This window comes from Heteronotia binoei, chromosome 13, assembly GCF_032191835.1.
Source record: "Heteronotia binoei isolate CCM8104 ecotype False Entrance Well chromosome 13, APGP_CSIRO_Hbin_v1, whole genome shotgun sequence".
NCBI lineage: Eukaryota > Metazoa > Chordata > Lepidosauria > Squamata > Gekkonidae > Heteronotia > Heteronotia binoei.
The window spans coordinates 27,812,352-27,830,709 of NC_083235.1; the positions used below are offsets into that span (position 1 = coordinate 27,812,352).

Genomic DNA, 18,358 nt, shown 5'->3' on the forward strand with positions numbered 1-18,358 from the left:
CCACAACAAACACCCTGTGAGGTGGGTGGGGCTGGAGAGGGTTCTCCCAGCAGCTGCCCTTTCAAGGACAACTTCTGCCAGAGCTCTGGCTGACCCAAGGCCATTCCAGCAGGTGCAAGTGGAGGAGTGGGGAATCAAACCCGGTTCTCCCAGATAAGAGTCCGCACACTTAACCACTACACCAAACTGGCTCTCCAGTGGCCGTGGCCCAGAGACTTTTTGAACTGGCTCTCCAGTGGCCCAGAGACTTTTTGAACTTACCCTTCCTTTTTGAAATTTCTTTACTTTGTTTTCTTCCCCCATCCCTCCCCCCCCCCAAAAAAAAATCCAGCATCGATAATATGTTCCGCAGATGACCAAGTGGGACAACTTCATGTATTTGTGTCTTGTAAACATCTTTCAGTTGTGGTGCCAATCTGTTCCACGCTGGAGCATGTGGAAATTCTTCTGGGCATAAGGATCTGTGGATTGTGATACTAATCTATTCTATTGAGGAGAATCTGGGAATTCTTCCGTGTGTTTGCGTCTTGTAAGGATCTGTGGATTGTGGTACTAACCTGTTCCACAGATAACCATGTGGGACTTCTTCCATGTCTTTGCATCTTTTAAGGATCTGAGGATTGTGGTGCTAATCTTCCCCCCAAAAGACCATATGGGACTTTCCCCATGTATTTTAATCTAGTAAAGATCTGTGGATTGTGGTACTAATCTGTTCTGCAGAGGAGCATGTGGGAATTCTTCAGTGTATAGGTGTCTGGTAAGCAGGGATTTTTTTGGTAGAGAAGGCCTAGCAGGAACTCATTTGCATATTCTGCAACACTCCCTGATGTCACCATTGTTCCACAGAGGGATTTTCTGTAGAAAAAGCCCAGCAGGAACTAATTTACATATTAGGCCACACCCCCTGATGCCAAACCAGCCGGAACTGTGTTCCTGTGCATTCCTGCTCAAAAAGAAAAGCCCTGCTTGTAAGGATCTGAGGATTTTGGTACTAATGCAACTGTGACATAGAACTTGTCCTAAAACTCCTTATAGGGAAAGTGTCAGTAAAATGCAACAGCAGCAGCAGCAGCTTTTTCTGAACTTTCTTCTTTCCAAAAGTGGATGGGCTTATAGGACTCTGGGGATGCACGTCTCCAATTCCTCAATTCCAGTATAAATCAGAGAGGGTCCTCTGCCCACATCCATGTTGACAGCAGAACCCCTCCCCCCCCCCCCGTGGCGCCCTAGAATTTTGTGCTTTTCAGTCACCAAGAAAACCATAGCTCTACATGTGTATCCACCACATAGAAAGCATGTGGTTGCATGATCCGAGTTGACCCAAGGGACAAGGGTAGGTGGGAGGAGAGCTGCTTTTATGGCTGTAGCAGTTTGCTACAGTTTCGTCAGTCTTATACCCCCTGCCCATAACCTTGAGGACTAGAAACGTAATTTTAAAAATGAAACCTGACATTTTCATTCGTTTCACCAGCGTTCTCTTTTGTATATTACCGACAAAGTCCCAGTTTCTGTCTGACGCTCCCCTTATTCTCTCTGCAGCGGTGGAGACCCAGAGCACAAGTTCGGAGGAGATGGTGCCCAGCTCCCCCTCTCCGCCCCCACCTCCACGTGTCTATAAACCTTGTTTCGTCTGCAATGACAAATCGTCTGGCTACCATTACGGAGTCAGCTCCTGCGAGGGGTGCAAGGTGAGTAACACAACCCTCCAAGATTCCAGGACAAGAATATACTTTCCAGATACCTGGCTCCGGCCTCCTTCTAGCCCTACTTGCCAGATAATCTCTGTTTCAAAGCAAGACTTCGTGCCTGCAACTGTTCCTCTGGAGAGGGTGTGGCTGGCGATTTCTCCCTCCCCAGCAAAAAATGTTGCAGCGGAGAATTCCAAGCTGCAGGCCACAGCCCCAAACAGATTATGCAAGCAAAAAGGAAATGTGCAAAACAAACCATTGTCTGTTTCAGTTGTGTCCTTTACACCACTTGTAGAAGGCTAGAATGATTGTTGCAGAATCTGCAGGGGCAGCCTTAGTGGTTCTCAGGGCTTCGGCAGAATTCGAGGATGGGGCTCCAGAATCATTCAGGCAGTGAGGTGGGGGTGGGTAGTCGGCTGCAGGCAGGGTTGCCAACTCTGGGTTGGGAAATTCCTGGAGATTTTGGGGAGTGAAGCTTGCGAAGGGCAGCATCTGGGGAGGGACCTCAGCAGGGTACAATATCTAAGAGCAGCTGTCCCCAATCTTTTTGGCACCAGGGACTGGTTTTGTGGAAGACAATTTTTCCATGGATGGTTGCGGGGTGGGGGGGGGCAATGGTTTCGGGATGATACAATTGTGCACTTTATTTCTAAAGTGTTTGGTGTGGTGGTTAAGTGTGCGAACTCTTATCTGGGAGAATCAGGTTTGATTCCCCACTCCTCCACTTGCAGCTTCTGGAATGGCCTTGGGTCAGCCATAGAGTTGTCCTTGAAAGGGCAGCTTATGGGGAGAGCTCTCTCAGTCCCACCCACCTCACAGGGTGTCTGTTGTGGGAGAGGAAGGTAAAGGAGATTGTGAGCCACTCTATGACTCTGAAATTCGGAGTGGAGGGCAGGATATAAATCCAATGTCTTATTATTATTATTACTACATTCTAATATATAATGAAATAATTACACAACTCACGGCCAGTTGCTAACAGGCCACGGACTGGGACCGGACCATGGCCCAGGGGCTGGGGATCCCTGCCTTAGAGTCCACCCTCCAAAGCAGTCATCTTCTCCAGGGCGGTCTCTGTGGTCTGGAAATCACCTGTAGTTCTGGGAGATTTCCAGGCCCACCTAGAAGTTGGTAACCTAATCTGGAGAGCAGTGCCCCCCCAGTTGCCCTACAGTTGATCCCCCACTACTTCAGGGTAGTGGTTGAGGCAGCTGGCTGGAGGGCATTGGGGACTCCCCGTACGGCCTCATCCACCATGATTCCTGATGCAACTGTCCTAGATATCGCATGGCTAAAACCAGGCCAAACTTGCTTAATGTAAGAACCACATAGAATAAACATCAGATGTCTGAGAACCGGAAGACATGAACGTCAGATATTTGAGAGCCACAAGACAGGAAGGCAGGCAGGCAAATAGATTGGGGGGGGCGGAAAGGGAAAGGCAGAAAGAAAGCAACTTTAGATTAATTCTCCAAGCCACCTGCTGGCTTGGCTTGGATAAGTGATTTACAGAGACAAATTCCTTCTCCAAGCTGGCCGATGTCAGTGGTGGCTTCAAGAGCAATACAATAGGTATGAAAGAACCACATGTGGCTCCCGAGCCGCAGTTTGGTCACCCCTGGCTAAAACCAACTCCAGTATTTTAAAATTCTGCACCTTTTTTTTAAAATGGTCTCTGCAGAAAGAAATACAGCTCTTTAAAAAAAAGACAAACGCTTTTAAGGTATAATGGAGGCGTAAAGGGGATGCTAGAATGACTTAGCTTCATCGTTGTGGGACTAAAGATGTCTTTAGAGATGCTTTATAGAAAGGGAAATTATAGCGGTCAACAGCTGCCAGCCATTCAAGGGAGAACCACAAGCAGACTTATGCGAGTCCCCTAAAACAATAGCACAGGTTGCTTCTGTGTATATTTTCTACTGAATGTGAGAACTTGCATGTGTTATTTGCTAATTAAAGGACTCATAGCGACTGCTGTGTCTGGGCTGTGAAAGCTTTATGGATTAATAATCGACAGGTACATTATCTGTAGTGTTCAACTCTATATTTTCAGAAGAACAAAGTTTGAGTCCAGTGGCACGTTGAAGACCAACAAAGTTTTTTTTTCAAGGTACAAGGTGCTGGTTATTACCTTTAAAGCCCTATATGGCCTAGGACCTGCCTACCTGAAGGACTGTCTTTCCCCACATGTGCCCCAGAGAGTACTGAGATCGGGAACTCGAAATCTCCTAGTTATCCCTGGGCCAAAAGAAGCCCGATTAAAATCTACCAGGGACCGGACCTTTTCTGTTGCGGCCCCCTCCTGGTGGAATCAGCTGCCGGAGGAGGTGAGGGCCCTGCGGGACCTTGCCCAGTTCCGCAGGGCCTGTAAGACAACCCTCTTCCGGCTGGCCTATGACTAGCTGGTACAGGAAACCAGGTGTAGTTATATTAGAGGTTGCTGTCCCTAATGTTTTAAATGGTTTAAATGTCTTACAATTTTAAATATTTTATAATTTTAAATGTATTAATTAATTTTAACAGTTTTATGCTTAAATGTTACTATGTGAAATCTTGTGCTGTGAGCCGCCCTGAGCCACTTGTTGGGAAGGGCGGGATATAAATCAAATAAATACATAAATAAATAAAAGGTATAAGCTTTCATGGGCATGCACACTTCTTCAGATACAAGTGTGCGTGCACACAAAAGCTTATACCTTGAATAAAACCTCATTGGTCTTAAAGGTTCCAGTGGCAGGACCTTTTTTGTAGCAGGAACTCCTTTGCATATTAGGGCACACCCCCAGTGTAACCAATCCTTCAGGAGCTTACAGGGCTCTTTGTACAGGGCCTACTGTAAGCTCCAGGAGGATTAGCTACATCAGGGGTATGTGGCCTAATATGCAAAGGAGTTCCTGCTACAACAAAAAAGGCCTGGCCAGTGATCTCAAACTTTGTTCTGCTGCTTCAGACCAAGATGACTGTCCACCTGGATCTATGTATTTTCTGTTTAAAAACCTGGCTTTCTTATACTGGCTCTGTGCCACTCGTTTGGTCTGGATTTTGACATGGCTTGGCTATCAAAGGTTGCTGACCTCCGCTCTACAGTGTCCTCTTATTGCCCTTCGGGTCAAGCCAGGCCAGGCACCTGGGGCAGCATTATTAGAGCCAGCCGTGGTATATTCTCTGACACTGAGGTCAGAAGCTGTAACTATAGGAGGGCATGGGCTGGAGCAGGTGGGAGATAGTGTGCTGAAAGAGCAGCCCAGACTCATGTTGCTCGCAGTTAAACAATCCCAGCCAATCCTTATACCTCTGCCCGCCAACAGCAGGACCCAACGTAGTATGCTCCCTGCTCTGCCTGAAGAGGACCTCATTTACTTATTTGCTTAATCTATACCCCGCCTTTCTCAACTCTGGGGGCCCAAAATGGCTAACGTCATCCTTAATTTTACCCTCACAACGACCCTGTTAGATTGAGAGTGTGTAAAATAGTGTGAAGCGGGGCTTTTTTTGTAGCAGGAACTCCCTTTGCATATTAGGCCACACCCTCCTGATGTAGCCAGTCCTCCTGGACCTTACAGTAGGCTCTGTAATAAGAACCCTGCAAGCTCTTGGAGGATTGGCTACCTCAGGGGCATGTGGCCTAATATGCAAAGGAGCTCCTGCTACAAAAAAAAGCCCTGGTGTGAAGGGATAACTCATATGGGTCTCTGGAGTAACATCCTCTCATTTTGTAACTTTGAAGCTTGAACACCCATGGGATGCTAGTCATAGGATGTAGGCCTTGGAATACTAATTCAAAGTATTCACAGCCCTTAAGGCAGTAATTGCAGTAATCCTTAAAATGGTCCTGTGAAACTGGCTGGTATTGTTCTTATCTTGGGAGCTACGAAGTTTGGAAGTGGCTTGGCTAAGTCCACCAAGTCAGTTTTGGGGTTGAGGGTGCTAGGTGTGCACAGGGCTTTTTTTTAATAGAAAAAGCCCAGCAGGAACTCATTTGCATATTAAGCCGCACCACTGGACATCACCATTGTTTCACACAGGGCCTTTTTATAGATAAAGCGCAGCAGGAACTCTACATATTAGGCCACACCCCTGATGCCAAGTCAGCTGGAACTGCATTCCTGTGCGTCCCTGCTCAAAAAAAGCCCTGAGTGTGCACAAAAAATGGTACTTAGGGGGTCTGGGTATACTGAACCTGAAAAATATCAGTATTTCCCGATATTTCCATACCAATATTGGGATTTCAGAATATTCGGGATTGCTGAATTTTTTTGGCACGCAGATCTGACTGGGACTCTGCTGTCCAGCAGTTTAAACTGTTGGGCAGGAAAAGCTGACTCCAGGATCTGTATGCAATGGGGAGGTCTCTCTGAGGCCTACCCCAGATTAAACCCCGTGTTAGCCCCTAGGCAGTCAAAATCTCAGGGCCCCCTTGCAAATTATCTCTTAATATTTCCTGCAGGCACCTTCTCAAAAGCCCCTTTGACAAAGCTGAAAGGAAGAAGCAGAGAGAAACAAACCGGCCTGAAGATATGTGGGCCCGTAGGCTGGTGCCTACTTGGCCTATTTGTTAATCTGGCCCTGCTCCCCACCACACGCAAACCTGCCTTAAGGAACCCACCAGTCAAGGCAGCAGCCGCTGCTATAAGGCAACTCCTTAACTCCTTTACATCTGGATACCTGTGCAGCTAAAGATTCAAAATTGACCTTACCATAAGATTTAAATTTCATCCCAGTAAACATTTACTGGGTCCCCTTTTATCCCATCATCCCTCCAAGGTGCTCCTTGTGGTGTACATCTTCCTCCTTCCTCCAATTTTTCCTTGCAACAACCCTGAGAGAAATTTTGGACTGAGGCAGAGTGACTGGCCCAAGGTCACCCAGCAAACGTCTATGGCAGAGTGAGGATTTATGCCAAGGCCTCCCAGATTCTAATCCGGCACCCCAATCACTACACCGCACAGCTGAGAACCTCTGCAGAGGGGCTGAATGGTTCCCAAACAGATTTCCCAGCAGCCATCCTGTGCTACAGGGAAAATGGGATTGGAGGAAGGCCTGCTTGGCCCCATCTTTCTTCCTCCTCATCCACCTGCTCACTTCTCACTGTATTTCCCCCTCTCTTTGGAACTCTTCAGGGCTTCTTCCGCCGAAGCATTCAGAAGAACATGGTGTACACCTGCCACCGGGACAAGAACTGTCAGATCAACAAAGTCACTCGCAACCGCTGCCAGTATTGCCGCCTCCAGAAGTGCTTTGAGGTTGGCATGTCCAAGGAAGGTGAGTACCTCCTTTGGGGCTTGGAAACATTGGTTGTGTGTTGGGGGGGGGGAGGATTTGTACTTGGATGACCAAATCCAGGAGAGTCTGTACTGGTTCCCACAGTTTGCCAGGCAATGTGCAAATCAATGAAGTGACCTACGCCTAGCAACAATTCTTTGCATGGCTTTTATGGTGAATGCGGAAGTGTTTGCAGGGGCAAAGCAATACCAGCACAGTAGTTTCCCCTGCACTGTCCTTGCCTCAGCCCCCTCCCATATCCATCATTTGCCCTACACCACCGTTTACCCTCCACTTTTTAACTATTAGCAATTGTGAGGTCACCGTAGCTTTACTAGTGGTGGGAACTGCCACCGTTGCAGCTAACTTTTGGTGACCCTTCATGGTTTTTCAGACCAAGAGATGTTCAGAGATGCTTTGCTGTTGACTGACTCTGCGGTCTCCCTGGACTCTGTTGGCATCAAAGTACTAACTAGAGCTGACCCTGCTTAGCTGCCAAGATCTGAAGAGATCAGGCTAGCCTGGACTATCCATGTCAGGTCGTATAGATTCACTAGCTCTTTTGAATTCCCATCTTTCATTTAAAAAAAATTAAGCAAGTCTCTAGCCCTCTGCAAAATGACTTTTGAAAAAAGAAAATGGGGAATTCAAAGGAATTAGTAGATCAGGGCAATGGATCGTTATAATGGTGTTGTTCTACAGCAGACTTGCAGTTGCCACTGTGGTGTAGTGGTTAGGGTGTCAGACTAGGATCTGGGAGAACCAGGTTCAAATCCCACTCTGCTATGAAAGCTGGCTGGGTGACCTTGGGCCAGTCACATACTCTCAGCCCGAGCAGGTTGTAGATTGTGACGATCAAGTGAAAGAGAAGAGCATTATGTAAGCCACCTTGGATCCCCATCGTGGAGAAAGCTGGCATATAAATGAAATAAACAAATAAAATAAAAGCACGAAAAGCCCTCTATTGTTGGTGGCTGCAGGGGTTGAGACCAAGTAAAATGGTATTTGGTTTAGGCAGGGCTTTACAAGCACATATCTTCCCATCCACACAGTGTGCAAAAGTGCTTTAACTGTGATCTTTCCTAAAAGATTGTATCAAATGCAGGGTGGTTTTTTTTGTAGCAGGAACTCCTTTGCATATTAGGCCACACACCCCTGATGTAGCCAATTCTCCAGGAGCTTACAGTAGGCCCAGTACTAAGAGTCCTGTAAGCGCTTGGAGGATTGGCTACACCAGGGGTGTGTGCAAAAGAGTTCCTGCTACAAAAAAAGCCCTGATAAAAAAAACCAAGTTTGAGAATGTTCACATCAAAGTAGGGGGTGTTCCAGAAAGAGGGATGATATCTTATAGATGCTGTTCCGCCCTCCAAAGAAACAAACACCCTGCTCTGGTTCAGATGCCAAATTGTGGAAGCTACCATAGTCCCCTTTCAGAGAATTGTGGCCTGTCCAAACAAACCTGCCATTTCTGAATCTGAAACTTCCTTACTATGCAACAGTCTGCACATATGTGCCTCCTGCGATCTCCAGGAAATACACAGGGTTGAGATTTTTTTTTTTTTTTTTTTGGTATCTGACACCAAGCCCCGTGTTGCCCAGCTACAGTCACCAACGCATCTCCCAACACGCCCGGTCCCGATCAGAGCGTCAAAGGGATCTTTAGTTCCTGTGGACTAGGAACTCCTTACCCAGCCATCTGCTTTCCATATCTAGTTTCACCCGTAATGTTTTCTTCCATGGTTGCGCACTTGGATGGGTTTCGTCTTGATGGAAAACATTTGGGAAAGGCTACATCAAAACTGAAAAGATTTTTCAAGAAAGATCTATCAGGTGGGAGGGAGGCTAGGTTGCCTGCTGTTTTATTTCCCCCATGGACTTTTAAAAAAAAATCCATGTTGATTTTTTTCTGTCTGAATGAAATGATTTCCACGTGTATTCCTTGAAGGCGAAGCGATTCCACAAGCTGTCCTTTGGAGAAAAGCTTTGCTTCACAAGAGGCACTTGAGTTGTTGCTACACCAGCTTGGGAGGGGGAGAGTGAAGGAGTTCATAGAAACATAGAGTTGGAAGGGATCCCAAGGTTCATCAAGGAAATCCACAGCTTCACTCCCCCACACACAAATACTTGCAGTGACTCTTGCTCCATGTCCAAAAGGTAAAGGTAATCCCCTGCCCAAACACTGAGTTGTTACCGACCCATGGGGTGACGTCACATCATGATGTTTTCTTGGCAGACTTTTTACGGGGTGGTTTGCCATTGCCTTCCCCAGTCATCTACACTTTACCCCCAGCAAGTTGGGTACTCATTTTACCAACCTCAGAAGGATAGAAGGCTGCGTCAACCTTGAGTTGGCTACCTGAACCCACCTTCCACCGCGATCGAACTCAGGTTGTGAGCAGAGCTTGGGCTACAGTACTGCTGCTTACCACTCTGTGCCACAGGGCTCTATGCCTAGAGGAAGGCCAAAAACCTCCAGGAACCCTGGGCCAATCAGGCCTGGAGGAAAATTCCTCCCTGACCCCAAAGTGGCGGTCGGTGTTACCCTGGGCATATGAGAAATGCCCATAAATTTCACAGTCTGCCTAAATTTACAGAATCAGCACTGCTATCAGATGGCCATCTAGCCTCTGCTTGACAACCATCACCTGAGGAAGCCTGTGCCACTGAGGAACCACTGTAACAGTTCGCATCTCCTTTAAGAGCGCTTGTCAACTGCCCAGCCTTTCCCGAGACAGAGTGCCTCTCAGCGACTGTTGCTTTTACTCCCGACTGCTAAGGCATGCCTCCGCGGCTGGCCTGGGCCCGGCTCACATTAATCACCATCTCTGTAAGAGCCCCTAATTAGGAATGTCTAGGGCTTGAAACCTGGGCAATTTATTTCCGAAGCCCTGTCACTTTAGAGAGAGATGGGCGGGGAATTGAGGAAGGGGAGGGAGGCTGCAGGGAGAATGTTAACCCCCTACTAAGAGGGTTGTCGCTAAGGAGACAGGAAACGGATGGCCTGAGGGATTTGGGCCAACAGTCTCTCCTCCCTTTTCTCCTCTGTAGCCCATCTAGACTCAAACAGAGTTTGGGCCTGTGGGGGGAGTAGTGTAGGGAACCCAAAAGAAGAGTAACTAAGGAATGGGATGGGGGAGAGAGCAATATTCCCTCTAAGCTGTGGAGTCTTGTGAGCAAAAATTCTTCTTTGTGAGCTTTTGGCATTAAAGGTGTGAGCCACTGCATACATTAGTTTGCTCTGGGGCCATTTTTTATGAGCTCAGGCAAAAATGTGTGAACTGGAGGCTAAAAAAAAACTGTGCTAGCTCACACTAACTCAGCTTAGAAGGAACACTGGGAGAGAGACGTTCACACACTCCCCTCAGTTCTTCCTATTGAATCTTCTAGCATCCACCTCTTGTTCACTTACTACCTTGGTGTCTTAACAGCTAGGGCTTTTAGCGTTCTGTTTTCCGTGTAGGGAGGAGGTGGAAGGGGAGGGGGGGAATGCTCTAAGGCAGCGGGGCTGTGTTTTTTATATGTATGTGCTGCTCGCATGTTATCTGCCCTCCAGAGAGCTGGATGGCTCGGCTGGCAATCCCGCCCCCCAGCATTGTGCTGACTGTGGCTATAAGTGTATATCCTGCCGATTGGCGTATCCTGTTCCCAGATCCCTGGCGCTTTATCCTGGGGTGAACAGGAAGGGCAAACTGGGAAGGCTGAGGCCGGCGAGAGTGCACACGCAATGCCGAATGCTCAAAGGGGGAGGAGGGTTTGGTGGGCATTGGGGGGGCGCCCTGGAGCTACATTGAGGAAGAAGAAGGGGTGTGTGTGTGAAGTCTCTCCCTCCCCATTCCAAACCTAGATAGGCCAGCTCCTGAGAAATCACTGCAACCGTCTGCAGATTCCTTGTCCAAAGTTCCCAAGGGTCCACCTCCTCCCCTCTTCTTTTCAGATTTCTGGATCTGATTGCTTTAGCTTTGCTGCTTGCTCTCCCCACGGCAGTGTGCTGGGGTCTGGTTTGTGTAAGCTGATCTTTGGGGCATTGAGGAGAGCCCAGTCCCCTCTTGGGGCAGGGGGCTGAGCCAGATGGCCTTTTGGGACTCTTCCAGACCTTCAAAATCTCGGCAAAGGGTGAGCCTTGCCTTCCATCACCACTTACACAAAAACCACATTCTCTTCCAGTGAGTCTGCATAATTCCTGGTTAAAAGTGAATTAAAACCCCCTGACTTTGCATAAGCATGCATTGAAAGAGCAGAGTAAGGCAGGAGAGAGAGAGAATCTGGCCCTAAACTATTTTTAACCACTCTGATCTTTATTTATTTATTTATTTATTTATACTCTGCCTGCCTCCTCTGTGGGAACCCGAAGCAGCTTACTATACCATTCTCCCCCTCCCTCCATTTTAGCCTTACAACAACAGCCTGGTGAGGTAGGTTAGGTGAAAAGACAGTGATTAGCCCAAGGTCCCCCAGTGAGCTGCCCGTGACAGAGTCGGAATTGGAACCAGGGTCTCTCAGATCCTAGTCTGACACTCATAACCACTACTCCATACTGGCGCTTTTTGTACAATGAATATAAAAAGATAGTGTGAAGGGTAACTCACCTGAGTGTCTGGAATAACTTCCATCCTCTTAATCCATGAAAGGTTGCAAATCTCCACTACACACAAAAACATTTTTAAACTATCCTTTGAATGCTTTTCACTCAAATCAATTTAGTGCGCAAAGGGATGATCAATATACAGTCAATGGACATTATTACCTGCTGCATTTTTGCCCTGCCTTTCCTCCAAGGAGTCAGGGTGGCACACATGATTCTCTCCTCCTTTTCGCCCTCACAACAACCCTATAAGGAGGGTTAACCTAAGAGACAGCGACTGCCTAATTCATGTAGAGAATTTCCAGGCGAGTGAAGGATTCGAACCTGGGTTTCCAAGGCCCAAGTCCAACCACTATGCTGCAGTATTTCTCCACATTGAAATTGGGGATTGTACACATACCATGTTATTTCTAATATTTGGGCTGCGATCACACACGCTAAATAATGCACTTTCTAACTGGATTGTACTGTGTAAACTGGCAAAATCCAATTGGAAAGTGCATTGAAAGTGGATTGAAAGCGCATTATTTACTGTGTGTGATCAGAGCTTTAGAGGAGATGGAATGAATGTATGCGTGGGATAATTCCATCCATTCTCCAGCCAAAGTAGAGGCAGGCTGAGGCTAAACCAAATAATCTCCCTGCTATCCCCACTTCAGAAACAAGTAACTGGATTGTTTGTGATGAAAATGAGCCGTAGTGCTTGGTCTTGCAATCTCCTTCCTTTTCCATGAGCCCCCAGTGTGCAAATCAGCCATTCTTCAATAAAACACAATTTGTTTTCAGGTTCAGATGAGCTGCTTCAACAAACTGCAGCTTGATTCTTGTTTCCAACCAAGAATCCTGGTTCACAAGCAAAGAACAAAACCCAACAACAAACTGCAGTTTCTTGAAGCATTCCTGGTTTGCAATTCCAGCACTGTGCCAGAAAAGTGCAGTGAGCGGGGCATGAAGCATAAGACTTTTCTTTATTCCCTCTTGGTTTGCCATGTCTGAATGCAGCCATCCCCTTTCCCCCTTAACAGAATTAACTCCAGCTGTGGGCTCAGCTACATGTGATGCTCCCAGCATTTGTTTGTTTATCCCTTGAAAAATCAGGCATGTGGAAGCCTTAAGCCCACCCCCTGCACTGTTTTCTCAACCTGAAATGTCCTTGGGGAGCCACTGTTAGAAGTACTGATACAGATATGTCTGCTTGCCCCAGTGAGGCAAACGTTGGCTTCTTTGCCCTGTTTCAGATTTGGAAAACAACACAGGGGAGGCCTTTTAATTTTTCCCTCCCGTTGTGATATAGTCCTGATTCAAACTGAGCCTCTACACATCTGATTTTTCAAGCAAAAGAATTGCTGGGGATTTTGTTTATGGGATGCAGGCAATGAATGTTCCCTCTCATTTGCTGTTTACATAGCAATTTCCTTTACTGGCATTATAAAACTGTTAGTATAGAAAAGAGTAGTATAAAAGAAAATGCAGAAATAAAGCACACACATGTATAAAAAAACATATGCCAGCTTTCAGTTCCATTCTTAAAAAGTTATGAATGAAATCATTATAAAATAGCTTAGTTTACCATAGTACTGTGTATAAGTAGAGCTACCTGGAAGAATTTTGCCACAGTTTCAGTAACATCATCAGCAGTATTGTTCAGCAGAAAAAGCAATTCATGTGAGTCAGGTAAATCTAAAATACTACCAAGAATTGGTGATAAAATGCTATGCCGCACATTGATGCAGTGACAGCATTCTAATAGCACTGGGATACTTTTGCTGTTGTTCATTAGCACAGGCGCTCAAAGAGGAGCTCTGGTCCATTTGGAAATTGCTGAGAAAACTCTGGAGATGCCTCTCAGTCATGTATGCCATACAAGCCAGGGATTCTGTAAAACTCTGCCTGCCCCCCACCCCCACCATCACCTCCTCCTCCTCTTCTTCTTCTCCCTATCCCAAGGCAGAGGTCCGTGTTAGGGATTTCTTAGCAGAGTTATGCAGAATAAAGCAAAAAGCAGTCAGCCACATACATTTAGCTTTAAAAGTGATTTTTACTTATCTAGTGAGGAAGGGGTAACTTGGAATTCTACAAAACAAGAAAAGAATAATCATCCTGTCTGTCTTCTCTAACTACATGTTCATTCTCAGGTCTAAACAGCAACTGGTGTGGCGGTCTAGAGATGCCCACAAAGGATAGTAAAACTTAAACCCAATGCTTTCTCCCTAGTCCATCCCCAATGTATTGATTATCCAATTAGAGTTTACCAATACAGATTAATATGCATATTGACACCTACCTTCTAGCGGGAAATATGTGCAGAGTAGCTCATTGGCTCTACCTCTAAGCATCAGCATGCATAAACAATTAATTAACTCATGACTCCAGGAAATGAAGTTGCCAAAACCCAACAGTCCATCAGTGGCTATTAGCTACAAGGTATAGATAGAACTCTCTGTCTGAGGCAAGTGATGCTCTGTATTCATGGTGCGTGGGTGGGGGCAACAGTGGGAGGGCTTCTAGTGTCCTGGCTCCCACTGGTGGACCTCCTGATGACACCTCTTTTTGGTGTTGGTGTTGTTTTCTACTGTGCGATAGCATGCTGGACTGGATGAGCCATTGGCCTGATCTAACATGGCTTCTCTTATGGCCAGGCCTTAAGAATATAGATTAAAACAACAATCAGTTTTAAAACAGTAAAATTTCCAAACCCCGATGGCATCATGCTAATTGTGTTCATTCTCCCAGATTGTCAGAGCATGCGGGGGAGGAGGGAGGAAACTTCTGGAGGGGGGTAGGCGAAAAGGAGGGCACCAACAGTCACTGTCCTCAATCAAAAGCCTGGTGCAACATCTCTGTCTTGCAGGCCCTGCGGAATTGCATAGGGTCCCGCAGGGCCTGGATTTCATCCAGCAGAGAATTCCACCAGATAGGGGCCAGGACTGAGAAAGCCCTGCCCCTAGTTGAGGAAGAGGTGAGGGCCCTGCGGGAAGAGGTGAGGGCCCTGCGTGACCTTGCTCAGTTCCTCAGGGCCTGTAAGACAACCCTCTTCCGGCTGGCCTACAACTAATCTGGCATAGGAAACTAAGTGTATCTCTATTAGATTGCTGCTTTGTTTTAATTCTTTGCTTTGCCTTGTTTTAATGTTTTTATATTTTAAAAGTCTTAATTGTGTAAATGCCTAAACTTAATTTTGTTATGTTGGATTCCATGTGTTGTGAGCCGCCCTGAGCCACCTTGGTGGGAAGGGCGGGATATAAATCATAAATCATCAATCATCATCATCATCGTCACAGCCAGACCTCCTTAGTGCTGGAGATGGCCAGCAGATTATTACCAGCAGAGCACAGCTCCCTACCAGGGACATAATGAAGACAGTCCCATAGATATGTTGGTGCCAAACCGCTCAAGACCTGCAGAAATAGTGGGATGGATCTGCCCAGCATTTTTGTCCAGCCTCCCCCAATGCTCCTTCTTGTTACAGTCTGTGTCCAAAAAGAACATAAGAGAAGCCACGTTGGATCAGGCCAATGGCCCCTCCAGTCCAACACTCTGTGTCACACAGTGGCCAAACAACACCAACACCAACAAGAAATGCCATCAGGAGGCCCATCAGTGGGGCCAGGACACTAGAAGCCCTCCCGTGTGCAGACTTTTATCTGGGAGAACCGGGTTTGATTCCCCACTCCTCCACTTGCACCTGCTAGCATGGCCTTGGGTCAGCCATGGCTCTGGCAGAGATTGTCCTTGAAAGAGCAGCTGCTGTGAGAGCCCTCTCCAGCCCCACCCACCTCACAGGGTGTCTGTTGTGGGTGAGGAAGGTAAAGGAGATTGTGAGCCGCTCTGAGACTCTTCGGAGTGGAGGGCGGGATAGAAATCCAATATCCTCTTCTTCTCCCACTGTGCCCCCCAAGCACCAAGAATACAGAGCATCACTTGCCCCAGACAGAGTTCTTGTAGCTAATAGCCACTGATGGATATCTGCCTTGGCCTGGATATGGCTTTTCTCCATGCAGGTCCCCAGCATGGTCTTTTTGTTGGCCAGAGGGAACCCTATCCTCCCTTTTCTGCCAACCGTACACTTAGTTGGATCCAACTCAGGGTGCACAAGAGTGTGAGAAGCAGCCCCCAAAGTGCTGCCAGTGGGTTATGCTAAGCCAGGTGGGAGCAGAAGCTGTGCAGAGGTGGCTGGCACCTCCGTCTCATAGTTTGGAGGATATGTGACCTTGGTTATTGTTATTCCCACTGGGGAAGGGGAAGCAGTCCTCGCTGGGTGGAGTAAGCAAGACCAGCTGCTCCCTCCCCGTCTAAGTCCACCAGCTCTTCTCCTCTCTATCCGGCTGTCTTGCTTGTTTCTTCCTGTTTGTCTCCGGCTGAGCACTGCTCTCCAAGCCCTTTCGTGACAGCTTGGCACGCGTTTGGCCTTGGGAGGACCCCACGATGTCAGCAACGAGGGACTGGGAGGGGTTTGCGATCTGGATGAGATTGCCAATTATGGATCCACAAGGGAGCCTCCACTTCTGTTTTAAACAGCAGGATGGCAGGGTGGATAGTTGGCCTTTCTGTTCGTAAAACTGCAGTGAAGAGAGAAAGTGCACTTGCTGAAATTCTCCCTGCAGAGGTGCCAATTCAAGAAGAAGAAAAAAACGATATTGGATTTATATCCCGCCCTATACTCAGAGCGGTCACAATCTCCTTTACCTCCCCCCCACACACAACAGACACCCTGTGAGGTGGGTGGGGCTGAGAGGGCAACTCTCAAGGACAACTCCTACTAGAGCTATGGCTGACCCAAGGCCATTCCAGCAGCTGCAAGTGGAGGAGTGGAGAATCAAACCCGCATACTTAACCACTACACTAAACTGGCTCTCAGACCAAGCAATACTGTCAAGGCTAAAACTGATCCGAAAGGGACTGGACAATTGAGAGCTCTCCAGTTAGCCACCCTTCTGTCTGCTGTCCCCCAGGCTTTATTCCAGGCGAGTGGTGGTCTGGGAGGCTGCTGGCAGCCCAGTTCTGACCACTGTATTATAATGATATTACAACAAGATCACTGATACAGGAACATCCTCAGTAGCCACAGGTAACCAAGAAGCTTAAATGGGAGTAGAAGTATTAGGGGGAGATATTTGTGAGTTTCATGCATTGTGCAGGGAGTTGGACTAGATGACCCTGGAGGTCCCCCCTAATACCCTCCCAGCTCTATGATTCTAAGTATAGCATGGTTCCTCAGCCTTTTGCCCATGGGTGCCATAGTGCACCCACTGATGCCCACCAAGTGCTTTTAGAAAGTGGGCAAGGCCAGTTGGGGTTTTTGCCCAGCAAAGCTTTGATTGACCATTGGAGATTTCATTGGCTATGGAGATTTCTTTTAAAAACTTTGCTTTGGTAGCAGCTGCCACCACAGCACAAAGGTCTTCAGTGTATGACTGAAGGGAAGCTGTGGTGGCCATTTTATGGCTGGCTCTGCCTCCTGCGGCAGCCATTTTGTGCCTGTGCTGTGTCAGAATTCCAGTGGTGCCTTAAGGCTCAAAAAGGTGAGGGACACAAGTGCTTTGAAAATGAATTGGGATTTGATATGACCTGCCACGCCTTTTCTCTACATCATCCCCCCTCTTAATTTTATCTTCACAACAACAACCCCGAGAGGAAGGTACGGTTGTGCCGATGTCACATGGGTGGTGCCCAGTTTGGCACCCTCAGAAGGCCAGCACCCTAGGCAATCAACTAGCTTGCCCAGGGCTTTTTTTGTAGCAGGAACTCCTTTGCATATTAGGCTACACACCCCTGATGTAGCCAATCCTCCAGGAGCTTACAGCAGGCCCTGTAAGAAGAACTGACATCACCATTGTTTCACATGGCTTTTTGTAGGAAAAGCCCAGCAGGAACTCATTTGCATACTAGGCCACACACCCTGATACCAAGCCAACTGGAGCTGCGTTCCTGCTCCCAAAAAAACCCTGGTAGTTCCATTTCCACCAAACCTAGGAAGGGAGCCAGGACCCACCTTGTGATCTGAGAATGACTCAGTAGAAACCCTGCCTGGTCACCTGACCTCACCATAAGCTGTTCAGCAGAAGTAAACTGGGAATGGATGCAGTCAGATCATAATGATTGGGGAAATAGTAGCCGGTCTGGCTCAGGGCCTTGGCACATCCTCTCACCTTTCTGCACGCCCTCTGTCTCCTTCCAGCTGTGAGGAACGACCGCAACAAGAAGAAGAAGGATGTGAAAGAGGAGGTGGTGGTGGACAGCTATGAAATGACGCCAGAACTGGAAGAGCTTATCCAGAAGGTCAGCAAGGCTCATCAGGAAACCTTCCCCTCACTCTGCCAGCTGGGCAAATACACCACGGTAAGGACCCCGGAGTTGCTCTCCAGCTACTGAAAATTCACCATGAAGAGTAACAGACAGGAGGCAGCACAGAGCACTTCTATCCTCTAGCCCAGGGGCAGCCAAATTTGCTTAATGTAAGAGCCGCATAGAATAAACATCAGATGTTTGAGGGAAGGAAGGAAGGAAGGAAGGAAGGAAGGAAGGAAGGAAGGAAGGAAGGAAGGAAGGAAGGAAGGAAGGAAGGAAGGAAGGAAGGAAGGAAGGAAGGAAGGAAGGAAGGAAGGCAAATAGATGGGGAGAGGTAGAAAGAAAGCAACTTTAACTTCATATGGATTTTCCAAGCTGCCAGCTGGCTTGGCTTGGAGAACTGATTTAAAGAGACAAATGCCTTCTCCAAGACAGCCAACAGGGTGGTGGGGGCTTTGAGAGCCACATAGTATGTGTGAAAGAGCCACATGTGGCTCCCGAACCAGTCTGGCCACCCCAGCACTAGCCTTTGCTTCTG

At 47.5% G+C, this 18,358-nt stretch overlaps 1 protein-coding gene across 2 annotated transcripts in view; it reads left to right on the forward strand.

The window, feature by feature from the left end:
- Window positions 1-18,358, forward strand: part of RARG (retinoic acid receptor gamma) — a 193,938-nt gene that overhangs the window by 161,124 nt on the left and 14,456 nt on the right. For both annotated transcript variants that reach the window (XM_060252200.1, XM_060252201.1), the window contains 3 exons: window positions 1,540-1,688; window positions 6,809-6,950; window positions 17,711-17,871. In XM_060252200.1, coding sequence (XP_060108183.1) covers window positions 1,540-1,688; window positions 6,809-6,950; window positions 17,711-17,871 — 452 coding nt within the window. The remainder of the gene's footprint in view (window positions 1-1,539; window positions 1,689-6,808; window positions 6,951-17,710; window positions 17,872-18,358) is intronic.